Source organism: Penaeus vannamei, chromosome 12, assembly GCF_042767895.1.
Source record: "Penaeus vannamei isolate JL-2024 chromosome 12, ASM4276789v1, whole genome shotgun sequence".
Lineage (NCBI taxonomy): Eukaryota > Metazoa > Arthropoda > Malacostraca > Decapoda > Penaeidae > Penaeus > Penaeus vannamei.
This window is the reverse complement of record NC_091560.1, coordinates 10,629,904-10,643,920: the sequence shown is the minus strand read 5'-3', so window position 1 is coordinate 10,643,920 and position 14,017 is coordinate 10,629,904. Positions and strand designations below refer to the sequence as shown.

The 14,017-nt window shown below is 35.9% G+C and overlaps 2 protein-coding genes across 2 annotated transcripts; one reads left to right on the top strand and one right to left on the bottom strand.

Annotated features, from left to right (window-relative positions):
- Nucleotides 1–1,599: 1,599 nt before the first annotated feature.
- RpL14 (ribosomal protein L14) lies at nucleotides 1,600–6,556 on the bottom strand. The gene is made up of 5 exons (XM_027373706.2): nucleotides 6,419–6,556; nucleotides 3,991–4,092; nucleotides 2,285–2,362; nucleotides 2,035–2,151; nucleotides 1,600–1,906 (listed from the first exon to the last, which is right to left on the bottom strand). The coding sequence occupies exons 1-5, from the start codon at nucleotides 6,506–6,508 to the stop codon at nucleotides 1,628–1,630; spliced, it is 666 nt and encodes a 221-aa protein (XP_027229507.1). The 5' UTR covers nucleotides 6,509–6,556; the 3' UTR covers nucleotides 1,600–1,627.
- Nucleotides 6,557–6,617: 61 nt separating this feature from the next.
- On the top strand, nucleotides 6,618–11,240 carry RpS24 (ribosomal protein S24). The gene is made up of 5 exons (XM_027373708.2): nucleotides 6,618–6,705; nucleotides 6,948–7,016; nucleotides 8,604–8,672; nucleotides 9,692–9,832; nucleotides 9,947–11,240. Exons 1-5 carry the CDS (start codon nucleotides 6,634–6,636, stop codon nucleotides 10,067–10,069), a joined length of 474 nt encoding a protein of 157 aa, XP_027229509.1. The 5' UTR covers nucleotides 6,618–6,633; the 3' UTR covers nucleotides 10,070–11,240.
- The last annotated feature ends 2,777 nt before the right edge of the window (nucleotides 11,241–14,017 follow it).

Genomic DNA, 14,017 nt, shown 5'->3' with positions numbered 1-14,017 from the left:
CCTTTCATTAGTCGTCCTCCAAAGTCTTACAGAATATATCCAGCCTGTAAAGAAAATTAACAATCATTAAAAGAAGGTTTCCAATAAAGGCAAGAGCAAGATATTGAGAGCTTTCAGATGCACATTACAATCAATAGGTACAACAGGAATTGGAAGTGTCCACTCTCACTGCACAGAACGCACAGGAGAGGAACAAAAACCAAGACTTGTTGCCTGTCAGATGACGCGCATGTGCAAATGGCATCACAGTAGTTAGGTTTCAAAAGTAAGCAATACCTGGAAATTCTGAACATTATCGCAGTTGTGTCAAATTGTAATATATCAATTTTGTTCTTACCTTAAATGAAATGATGTTCATAAAGTTCATTGTAGAGCAATTGCAGCATCTTCTGAAAAAGAATATCAATTATATTTTCTGACTCACACCCTGAATAAGAAATATAGTCAAGAGTATCAGTAGGCAATTAGCTTCATGTGTCGATCAGCCGGCATTTCCTATCAAATTTGGTTCATCACAAAATTAATCAATGTATTATAGTAGTATTTACATGCTTAAAAGTAATTCTTAAAAGGTAATGGTCTGTTCAAATCACAATTTAGCCTAGATTCATGCTTGTTAACAAATCAATTATATCTGATGTGTAGTCTTGACAGAAATAATCCTTGAAGTATAGCCAGCCTCAATAAAATGCAACTGGCCAATTCAGATATTTTGTCAATCAGAAATACCTTATTTCCTCAGCTCTGCTTGCTTTTTCACAATTTAATTTCACATACAAAGATGTATAGAGAGGTTAAAGTGTAGAAAAACAAGTTTAAAGTAGATTTCTATCAAATTTGAACGTACAAGGCTACTTTTACAAGCTGATGAAGGGCATTAACAAGTCTCTCACTTTGCCCATAACTCAAATTGGTTACGCCATAGCAATACTTGAGGGGTGGATGTTTATTAATTGATAATGACACCAGAGCAGGTCTATATATGTGTAAAAAAAAAAAGTTTCTCAGCTCTTGTCAACACCTTTAGATTAGTTTCAAGCAAAAATGTAAACTTCCTTCGATCTAGTACTTGTTTCAACATAAAGAGGGTTTACTAACCTTACATTGGCTATCTTCTCTAGCTCTTAGATAAAATCCATTCATCCTGTAAAGAAATTTAACATTAGTTACGAATTAAATTAACATAGTGTTCTCTTGTATATATATCATGGTTTAGCAAGTTCCATCATCCAGCCTTACATTATCTGAGCCAATCAATGAAACAGTAATTATAGAGCAATATGGTACATTTCTTCCACCTCTTCCCTACCTACACACTATACTATTGCATATCAAAGTGATCACCTTGAATATCTATATTTACACTTCTTGATACCTTAAATATCCATAAGAACAAATCTAATTTTTAAATAATAAATAATGATTGTTTTACTTGTACGTATGTACGTACGTGCGTGTGTATGTGTGTGTAAAACTATACTATTAAAATATACACAAGATCTATACAAATTTGTTCCATACAACAAAAACTCAAACCATACTTACAGAAGTAGCGCACCATGGGATCTGTTCAAGTATTTTGGATAATAAAAGACAAAAACCTTTTCTTTCTTTATTCAGTCAAAATCTACTTTGCAGCCTTGACTGTCTTTGCAGGCTTGGCCTTGTTTCTGGCTGCCCTGGGACCTCTGGTTTTCCTGGGTTTCCATGTCTTGGGCTTCTTCTCCTTAAGTTCCTTCTTCTTTGCCAATTTCTGTCCCCGGAGCTTCCTGGCTGCCTTTACTGTTGGTCGCTTGGCAATCAGGATGTTCCTCTTCAAACGCAGATATGCAGACTTGACAATCTTGTTCCTAGCTTGCTTTGCACGGCCAAGCTTGAACCTATCGAAGTCTGTCATACTGGAACGCTGCAAGAGACTTTAGTGTCACACACAAACTTAATGTCTATATCTATCATGACCTTTAACAATTACATTACAGTAAAAGAGAATGAAAATGTATGCCTTCTAATATAGAAATTTGCAAGGACACTCACGAGCAGTCCTTTGTTGATGTTCTTATTCCAGGTAGAGGCTTCAAATTTCTCACTGATCTTGGCTTCTTCCCAGGCTGCCCTGATCAACTTTGTCCTCATACCACGACAAATTTTCAACTGGAAAGAATCATTTGTTGAATATCAACCATCAAAACATAAAACAGGGATTATATAATACAATATACATACATTATATAAATAAATATACATTTTCTTTACCTAAAGTATGTTACAATAATATTGCACTTACCACATAGGTTGTCAGTCTCATCTCACAGAACTTGAACTGCTGCCGTGGGACTCCATGGCAAGGTCCGTCAATGAGGGCCTTTTGGGGGAGAGGGAAATAAATTAAGTCTTTCAATACCACAATAAGTCACATTAAAATGTCTCTAGATGTCTCCTGTACTACTCATGCATTTAGTGTTGTCATTTGATACACCACTGGTATGTCATTCAAGTTTTGCTATTATGGTTGTTTACATATTTTAATGACAAACTAAACCGATTACAGTGCAATTCTATTTTTCAAGTTTGCTACACCACCTCCTCAGGTGTATTAACCCTATGCTCCAAAGGGAATATGTGCTCCCTTTAGTATTGTTTTGGTATAGGTGTCTGCACACAGATGGCTCTGTCACTGCTTAGCTGCCAATGAGTTAATTAGTACATCTTGTGACATTACCCTTTTCGATTTAGCGGGAATGTTTTTTCTACTAATATTATAAATACTGATACTGTTATTCGTAATACAAACATTAAAATTACTATATTGTTATTGAGATCACTAAAAGCAGTATTAAATACTAGAAAATATAAAAAATTAAGGAAAAGGGTGAACATGAGAGACGGGTACTTCTTGTAATTGGCTCATTGGCGCCTTAGTACTTGTGGAGCCATCTACATGTAATAATTTCTAAAATAAACATACAGTGGGCATGACATGTACACACAGGCCTGGTAAAAGATACAGATCACTACTGTATGATAAAAGTTCAATTCTTTAAAATTGCATAATTAGCATTTTAAAAAGATATGGATAATTTTACAGAGTATCTTTAGATAACTCATTGCAACAATTTTAGCATAAATGGACCCATCGGTCTTCCATCCAAATATATCAAGATTATGCCAAAGATCCCCCCCCCCCCCAATTGCCAACACTCTTGGCCTAAAAACAGGGGAGGGCATGAAAGGTACCAGGGATATTACGGGATAGACTGAGTAATGCTGTGTCACCTGTGACCCCCCCTCCTGGGAGGCTTCTGTCCTTACCCATCACAATGGAAGAAAGAATCCTCCACATACACAACATGGTAGAAAGTACGAATGACATGGAAGCACCCAATGTCGAGGCTGTGTGACACTTTATCCTACCATGAATACATGGAGGATTCTTTATTTTCCTGGGCAGGGGTTGTGGGAGTTGCGAGATGGAAAGACCCCCCCCCCCCGCATTAAGACAATATTATGATTGATTCTGTATATCATTAATATTTTAAGTACAATTTCCCCTGGTACCTTTCACGCTCATGCTTTCATCTGATACAATAATGTAGGGGTTTGTGTGGGTTATGCAACATGATTCCTACATGTGCACTAGAGGATGGGAGGAATCTATTGAAACCAAAATCTTTGCAACTGGTTATACTAAAGTATTCAGTAAAATTATAAAGATTTGTCTATTTTACCACATTCATATTTTCTTGAGCTCAAGTTAGTGATTTGCCCCTTGTGTTAGAATTCCTTTTTTCATATACTGAGTTTTATTATATTGTCACTAGCTTTATAAGTATTCTATCCATCAAACTTTTCTATGACAAATTATACAAAGCAGTTGTACATCTTATAGACCACTATTTGCTTCATTGCTCTAATGCATCATTTTTTATATTCAGAGAACCAAAAGAGGTACTAACTTTCTTAAAAAAGAAAAAAAAAAAGAATACTACTTACCCTGTTGGTGTCAATGATGTCAACAATGACAGCAAGCTTGCCCTTGTACTGCCCTTCATTGATGTAGATCACACGCCCAATCTGGGCGAACTTTTTGAACGGCTGAAAAGACAAATTACTAAGTAAATTTATGTTGGGTTTCATATTTGACCAAACTTAGGATTATTAACATATACCTTACTTAACTGAAGACTTGTTAACAAATTTCATGAGGTTCATGGTACCCTCTCTTTGCCACAACACTCAGGTTTAGAGTTCCCAAAGCCCAGATGAGGGTCAAGCACCTAAAAAATCATGCAATTAAGTTTATCTAGAACTATTGTAGAGTCCGGTAAATGTCTACCAGAGGTCTGAACCCATCAGAGACCAAGTCCTTAACTCTGTAAATCAATAAATGAATAAACCCTGTTTGACTGGCACACTGCCATATGAAGCTGAAAACCTTCCTAATTAACTGATCATCTCATAGCTGGTGCAGTCTCTCAATACGTTAACCTGTTCCTGTATCATTACTGGTATTCAAAGGGGTGCTCCATAGGACAGGGTATTTTTTAAGTTTATTATTGTTTTTTTTTTTTTGTTTTATATATACATCCCACTTTGCAATTATCATTTCTTGTTTTGATTATTCTCGATGCCATATGCTCAACTAATTTCCCATAACAAGTGATACAAGTAGAAGTAGGTGCAATTATGTATAAAATGACTACATCCTCAAGCATTACGAAAGAGTGCCCTTAGATGATTCATGTCATAATAAACATGTATACCCAAATACATTTCATATGTATATATTACATAGTTGTAGATCAAACAAATTGGGTTATCATTTACAAAGTGACTGTGCACCTCTAATAGAAAGTCTCAAGTCCTTTATTTCATCGACACTCACTAGAGACTAATGGCAAGTTTGTTAAAATTGAGGGTTGGGTCTCGCACAAAAAATCAATTATACTGACATGCATATACAGAGAAATAAAAGCATGCCTGTCAGTCAAGCCATGCCTATCTACTAGAAAGACCGATAGATAAATGTATATGTATTGGACAAATAGACATATGCATTTATTCGTGTACATGCATGTCTGTATCCGAGAATATTCAAGCCTTGCATAGTCTTAATGAACTGGCTGAATGTCGCCAACAAGTCCCAAAACTAACAATTTAGGTGGCTGTGACTGGGCATGCCATTTGAGCACTGGCTAATGTTAGGGTTGATAGAGGACTCTGTTCCCAACACCCCCACGGCAAACAGTGTCTTCACCTCAGTAAATCAGAGCTGAAACTCTGGAGCACAATGGAAATTAAGAGATGAGCAGCACTTTTCACAATTCTCTATAAATTTGTGGCATAATCATGAATGTCCACAGATTATTTCATGAACCAACAACAGCAAGTTTTGTCCACACAAAAAAAATCAACCTGCCTCATCTTTGTTTGGCCATACTATAGACCAATTATTCCTTTATAATCCTGTGAAACCCCTTCCTACCTCTTATTTATTCCCTAGACAAGGGAGGGAAGGCCCCCCCTATAACCCCTTTATTGGCACTTCATGCCAACTTGTATAAAATCATACAATATCTATCAACAACACATTGCTCCTGTTGTCTTACGTCTATATACATGGGAAATGTTATAGATAGAATGTATATCACGGCATTCAAATAACCCAAATTACCGACTGAAAACTTATCAGTAAACACTGGGTCTTATCATTAAGGAAAATGAAGCAACATTAGACATTCAATAAATTAAAGTACAACATTACCATTACTGGTACTCCTCTTTCATATCTAATGATATAACCAACTACTTTTCATTACCCAATTCACAATTATACAGCCCAAGTAGGGTAACTTGACAACATAGAACAAATATTAATTTCAATCTCTTACACCGAGATTTCATTGCAAGTAGTCTCCCAACATAAGATTGCGATATTTGAAAAAAATAGCGCTGGTTCTGCAAATACCTTCTCTTATTACTTCTGGTGATATGGCCTACGAATATGAACTTATTTACGGTAGAATATTTTGGACCACTCTTGGGATATCCCACCCTGTCAAATATGTCCTTATCTACTATTAGATTCGTATTTTCGTGAGGTAACTATTAAATATATATTCCAAAACACATACCACATTCCGCTTTCCTTGTCAAAGCGATGCATTCTATCAATTTAAAGGTTAAGTATACATTCAGCAAGCAAAACTTTTATAAACATTGAACTTGCACATTGAGTATAGTGTTTTCCAATCGTGATTCACTTTAGCCCAATTATCTTCATACATGTCCCGAATTACCCTCTAAATATCCACTAAAGAAACAACCAAGTGCATCCATTACAGATATTTCATCTTAAAAATATCAAGAAACGAGAGATGACATCAAAATTCAACGATATATGGTGAACGCTTTTTCTTACCATGGTCGCGCTCTTTCGCCGACTTCGTGAAGACCTCTGCACGTCGTCGGATAGAAGAAGTCGAATGTAAACACCAATTTTGACGAACATATGAATATATCAACATTTGAATAAAAACTATATTTTTTCATAATCGTGTTTATTAGAAATAAATAATAGCATATAAATTTTGTATTTTGACATAAATTATAGTTGTTATTTATTTTCCGTATTTGATGCCTTTTGCGTCGGCGGCCATAACGTTCTTTCTCGTCTTTCGCCAAACGCGACCAACCATGGGCAAGGAGGTGCTGCACATTATATCTTCTAGTATTATTTCCATCGAAGTGAAAATACATGATATATTGTGATATTTAGATTTGTGATGATATTGGCATGGTGAATGAGATAATTTGTGATCTCCTTTGTGAAAGTTTTTGGAGATACAGTCGTCAGGATATAGATGATGGTAAATGTAAACAAAGTGCGGTGTTCAATGTGATCACAATAAGTTTTCTGGAAAACTTTACTTATCTCTCTTTCTTTGCAGTCGGAACCTAAGGCGACAGTTCGCACCAGGAAGTTCATGACCAATCGGCTCTTGAACAGAAAACAAATGGTGAGTAGATGACTAATTTGAGAACATTAGTTATTTAAGTGCTTAAAATCCACCTAGTTAAAAAAAATCTTATTGGCATGAAAAATACTTTTGGAATATCTATATGGGTCACTATAAAGCTTGCTTCAATTGGAAGTGTCTTTAAAAATTGTCGGCATTGTGAAATCATTCCTTTGCAATTTTTGGTGTATTGGAATCTATTTTCTTCATTATTAATATTAGATATTATTCTGCAAGTATGATTATAGATATCCATGGTGTGTTATCACTCTCTCAGCTACCTTTGAATTGGCAATTACCTATGAAAGATGTTTGATCTGTTAATCCAAGGCTAGTTTAAGAAGCATCCGCACAATGAAAGCTACATTTACATTGTGGATGATGAGAAGTGGGGGGGTGGATCCATGTCTAAGTGGAATGTGTACCAAGACCCTAGTAAGGTTGGGTGTGATAGTCAAGGGAGAGTGAGGATTATTAGTACAGAGGGAAGCATAATACTTATAAAATTTCTAGTCAGCTGTGAAAGCCATGTGATGATGCACGAGTATATAATCTAATTGTTACTGAGAGCAATGGACCCTCCAGAGACTAGCGCCCTAAAACCCAGCCTAACCCTTCCTATCTATTTCCTAGACAGGATAGGCATTCCCCTCTGTACCCTCAAAATATTAGTACTTCGTGCCAAGTTATAGAAAATGGATAATAAGAATGGCTGTGTGGGGGTATTGTTAACTTAGTGGTGCTATGTAGCGAAAGTTTTGTCATTTACTGGTAAACATGGGTTGCTGCAGCTTCAACCATGTTTTTTCTTACTCTTATTTTTTACACCGTAAAAGATGGTTTGCATTTATTTGTCTCTGCGCGTTCCCCTTAGTAAGAGATGGGGCACTAATGGTGTAGCGTACCCATGGCGCATATTGCAGTGTTCCAACCCTGTAGGAGTTGATTGAGGTATGTTTCATTATCACTACTACCAAGCCATACTATGGATAGAGAATAAATTGAAGGTAGGAAAGGTTAGGTTTTGACTTTTGGATTCACTTGTTACCTTGTTTCTAGGACTTCGTCTCTGGGGGGTGCATTGGTCTCGGTAACAAATGCCCAATACCAAGTTATTGTAAACATTTGCTTGTTTGGCTCTTGGCATGGCATTTTATGAGTTGAAGCTCCTCACTTGAGGAGCAAAATCCATTATTTTCGTCAATGCTGGAAAATTCTGTATGTTGCAGCTAAACGTGTTACTAGAACTTTTTCATTTTTATGAGGGCTTTACAGTCAATGACATGTGGCTGGTTTAACAGGAGGGAAACCATCCACTTTGGGTTATTGAAAAATGAGAGGAAATGCTGGCTTCAGAATTAAAAACAGGTTCAAAATATATATTTTTAAATTTACAATATATCCACTCTGTATTTTTGTCACCTGTGATGTATCGAATATCCTCTTTGAATTTAGAACTACAGAAGTTGTCAACTTTTTATACCCTTGTGATTATGTTGGCTGTTATCAAAGAATAAATATTGACTTTGAGAATTTTGAATTAAAATTCTTGCCACTGTTCATTGTACTTATAAATATCTTTTTCAGGTTGTTGATGTCCTGCATCCAGGCCGATCAACTGTCCCCAGGAGTGAGATCCGCTCTAAACTTGCAAGGGTAAGTTTTTTAGTTGATTTTCTTAATATATAGTAATTTCTCATGTTGAATTGATATTGAATTTAGGACAGTTTCCCTTCAGCATGATGAAAATCCATAGATTTCAGTAATTGACTTAAAGTAGAAACCATTCCTGATCTGCAAAAATAAGCTAGCTCTTGTCCCCCCCCCCCCCCCCCCCCCCCAAGTAAAGAAAGAAAAATAAAAGTTGATACTTAAATACAGGATACGGCATATATATACACCTCACACAATTATCATGTATATTTTAGTTGTAATTTTTTTTTTTTTTTTTTTTTTTTCTTAGGTGTGCTTTCAATTTTCATGCTGAGTGAATGCAGCAAACATTTTCAAGAAATATTAAATCTTTTTGATGGAAAATCTTAAGAATGCCTCTTTGATTAGGCTTGTGCTTTATTATATCATTTTAGCAGATCCCAAAGATCAAATTTCAACTTGTTTGATTGGAACAAAAATTGTTGCTATTTTTCACTTTTTTGGTACCTGTCCATGCTAGATATTTTAGGCACAAGATACATAGGATACAGCAAGTGCAATTAATTAGTTGGTAAATTTTGATATGTAATTACTCAAATATTGTAGTTTATCAAAACCAGAGGAAATGAATAAGTGTGTGTGTTCTCCCTTTCATGTAAATATTTATATGAAAGGAAACCAAGGAACTTGCTTGCTGCTGCTTACAGTAGCTTCAGAATATGGAATTATTTTTTTGTGACCTGAAAATGGCTTATAACAGGCCTAAACCCTTGCCCTTGTTTGGAAAGAGATGCTAGATCGGAGATTACCATTTTTCCCCTTTTGATAGCCTATTAAAGCTCAATTTTTGAAGCTAAGAAATATTATTAAGCCCTGAAACGAGTTTGAAAAGCACAGAAATTTAAAACCTTGTTTAGAAAACTGGTAATTGTTTCACATATGCTAGATATTAGTGTGATTATTAAGGCTCTTGTGAAATTATATATGTGTATATATATATATATATATTTTTTTTTTTTCAGATGTACAAGACTACTGGTGATGTTGTCTTTCCATTTGGCTTCAAGACAGCCTTTGGTGGTGGCAAGAGCACAGGTTTTGCTCTTATTTATGACACACTAGACTATGCCAAGAAACTGGAGCCTAAGTACCGCCTGGAAAGGGTAAGTAGGCATGACTATACAACAGTGAATTAGATTGCTTGCTCATTTGAATTATTGAAATTGTTTACTTGAGTTGAGGATAAACATTTAAGCAACATTTTTAAAACCTTACAGCAAGCTCTCATTGAGGTCAAGAAAACCGCTCGCAAGCAGAGGAAAGAGCGCAAGAACAGGATGAAGAAGGCTCGTGGTACAGCTAAGGCGAAATTGGCCTCTGCCACAAAGAAGGTAAAATAACCTGCATGAAATGATTTTTTAATGGTCTTGATACTGAAAAAATATCAATCTGTATTTTTAATATATATATATATATATTGTTTATTCATTTAGATTCTTTTGCTAATAAATTTTTTTCTCTCCATTTACAGAAGGTAAAGTAGACATCATAACTGCAGACGCTAGTTGGCTGGGTGAAATATCCTAAAGGATGAAAATTTACTTAGGTTTTAGGAGGTTCATTTAACATTTATAGTATAAGGTATCAAATGGGTAAGTCTGTGACAGAATCCAGGGAAAACTTCATGAGCAGGTTTATTTTATACTTTTCAAAATAGGATATGCACTTTAGGTCTTTTAATATGCAAATTAGGTTATTGCAAGAGAATATTTATTTTGTGTTAAGAAGTTAGAATGCAAACAAGTAATTTAAGTAATGGCAGGTATTTACTCTTCATCTGCGTTTCTTTTCAGAAGTAAACAAGGTACATTCCGGAAAGACGGTTTGCATTTTGTGACATAAAATCCTTTCTTGTAGAGTAAAGCTTATCCTTTAAAGGCACATTGAAGAGAGAAGCTTAACTCGTATGGTCATAGGCTTTTAGTCACAAAATGTTGCTAGTAATTTTTGGTTGAATTTATTTCCTACTGTAATTGCTGTGTGTTTTATTAACTTGTTTATTGAAGAGTGGTAGGGAAAGTCAGTCTTAGACATGTAAGCATAACTAACCACAACTAATTTGGAAACAGTGTGTCTTGATAACAAACAAAAATTTAATAAGATTATGTGCCCTTGACCAAAATACAAGGAGTTTTTATATGCATGACAGGTGCATCTTTTTAGGAAAAGTATATGCAGCTGTTGGGTGATTTTTCAAGTGATATCCCTTTTTTGTGTGGTTTTTATACATTTTCTTGTAGGTATTATTAATTGCACTGATTAATCATGTATTGGATTTGAAGTCATCATATGGAATCGCGTACGAGTTTAGTTGCTTGACACTTGGCCATGTGAATAAAGTGATTTTTTTTTTTGTGCACTTACTTCAATGATGGTTGTTACCATTAATTCTATTTAAGGTATGGGCTGAAAATATTTATTTGTTCTTTCTCAAGGCCTTTACTTACTATTTTTCTTTTTTTCCCCAACAGTAACCGTGGAGCTTCAAGGAAAATAAAATTACAACTAAAATTGTATTTTCTTATCCCAGATTTGGAGTAGACCTGAATAAGCTTATAATTGAGTGTTTAACCAGACCATTTAGATTGACCACTGATAAAAAGTACTTATAATGAAATCGTTATTGATAAAAAGTACTTGGAACGAAATAGTTACTGATAAAAAGTACTTGGAACGAAATAGTTACTGATAAAAAGTACTCTGAACGAAATTGTTACTGATAAAAAGTACTTGGAACGAAATAGTTACTGATTAAAAGTATTTGAAAGTTACTTATCTACATTTAAGGAAAAGTAACCAACTTTAACTTATGAGCAAAAACCCAAGTGAGTATTGCTGCAAAAAGCATTTGCCAAGGAATTTCAGATCTGCATATCTTGACAAAAGTGGTATTTAAAGGATAAGTCCGTAAAACTGGTAAAAGTGCATTAATCCCTGTAATTGTAGGAGGAGTACTTAAGTGATCCAAGACTGAGGGCCAATGTAGGAGATCGACCCTCTCTAGACCTCGTCCCTTGCATGGTCTTTTCTCCTCCCCTATCCCTTGCCCATTGTTGTCGTGGAGGGGTTTACGAGACGGAGACTGGGACCCAATGCTAGGGGTCTCCCCTACCTTAGGTCTCAACCCTCTACTCAACTACTTTTGCATCACCTCTACCCGCACAACCTTCAATCACCTCATCTTCCCTTATTACTACCTACCATCTCAGAGCATTAGAAGGTATTAAGCACCACCGATACAGCTGCTTCGAAATTACGAAAATCAACTTTTGCACATCATCGCAACAAGACTATGAAGGGGAAAAGGCGCATGAAAAGCCACTGAAACTTTAACAGTTGGATACTGTGCAAAATATAAACATGAGCATGTGCTATTCTAAAAACCCTTCATTCATTGAGTGCATGGAGGTATTAATAAAAGTAGATATATTTATTTCCTTCTAGCTGAGAAAAATATAGGCCTTTGAAAAAAATATAGACTGCCACTGCGAGCAATTCGACTTGAGAATCATTCATGCATAAAAACATAATCGCCCACACTTCTCATCCACAGAGCTATTTTGATTATTGTTCAGTGAAAATATATCTATTGAAATAATCATTAACCATCCCTTTTTGAAAATTGAAAAGACCAAAATGATCGACCATATTCACAAAGCATCCGTAACATTTGTAACGTCATCAAAATAAACGCCATGACCAAGTTGCTACTGATCTAGCCTTCCTCACAGACTACATGCAAATGCGTTTTGACAAGTCTGTGGACAGTAATGAAACTAAAAAGATTGTTGCTGAATGGGATTACTAAATGCGCACAAAAATAAGCCTTCAAAGAAGACAATTGTGAAATCATGGTTTCTAAGCCAATCACGACTCGAACACTTTTAGCCATTCACAGAGTATCCAGTAATTCAGAGTCGGTTGTCGCGACCAGGGTCTATATAAGTACTTATATATACCTTGGTCGGATCTAAAAAATAAAGACTGTATCGAGCATCTATTGTTTACTCGGTGACGCCTGCTAAATTCAGCGGTCCCCATCTTACTTGGTCCCACAGAGCTGTGGGGTTGAGTGAAAAGGCCTGTTCAGTATAGAATGTCAGAACATAATTGAAGGTGTGTTGGAGGCTTCATAAGGTAGGTATTCAATACCTATGATATTAGATATATATTTTCTGATATAAAAATCAAAATTAGACTGATTTACATCAACCGCTGGGAATGAATAGTGATTTTGCAGCATGATAGAATTAAACCGAGACAGGTTCTGACTTTGTTCTAAGACACATTTTGGCGTAGTGGTGCGGCCAAAATCCTCCGATAAACAAATTTTAGGCTTTTAGTTATTATATACATTGATTTCACAAGATATAGAAACCATTTTGGTAAGAATGTTCTGAGAAATGTTGGCAGAAATCTTTCTATTAGGAACACTAGACCCTCGGGGCAACCCCTACCCTTCCTATTTACATACAAAAATTCTGCCTAAATATCTTAGTGTTAGGCATTCATTCGTAGAAAATCGCATCATTTCAAGGCTTTTGAATATTTAAAGCTGTGATGGGACAGGCAGTGCCAGTAATCAACTGGCTACCATCTTTTGGAGTGGCAATACTATTCCATGGCCTAACTCTAAGACACTTGAAATGCTGGACTTCAAAGAAGGTTTGACAACTAATAAATCACCTTATCTGGGTAAACGATTAAATGGATTCAAAAGTACAAGAGACTACCATTATCTGCCATATTTTACCTCTTCCAAATCAAAATTATTTCAGAGTTTCAAACTTTTAGCAGGAGTCATGCATGATTAACATGGGTCTAAGCATCGCAGCAACTAAAAGCTACTTACGAGTAAAATGTCCTTAGAAACTGCCTTCATTGTCACTCCTTTCCCCCTTTCTCTTCCGTTTTACGCAACCGACTGCACAACACTGCGCTCCTCGTTTACCAGTCATGATTGCTTCAGTACTGAATCTCATCTGCTTTGCGCAATTTGGGTCCGAGTAACATGGCGCCGATCAAGAGCTCATACTCGCAAACAATAGGTTGCTCGATTCAGTCTTGTTTTTGAGATCAGTGCGACAGCCCTGCCTCACGGGCGCTGTACCCAAGGTCTATATAAGTACTTATATAGACCTTGGCTGTACCTTGAGTTCATATGACAGGAACCCGACTGGGAGCGATGTTTTTCTTTTATCGATAATTCTTCTGCCAATGTTCTCTTCAAGTCTTACAAAATTTTCTTAAGAGATATCATTTCAATCATCTTAGACGTGCTTAAATAC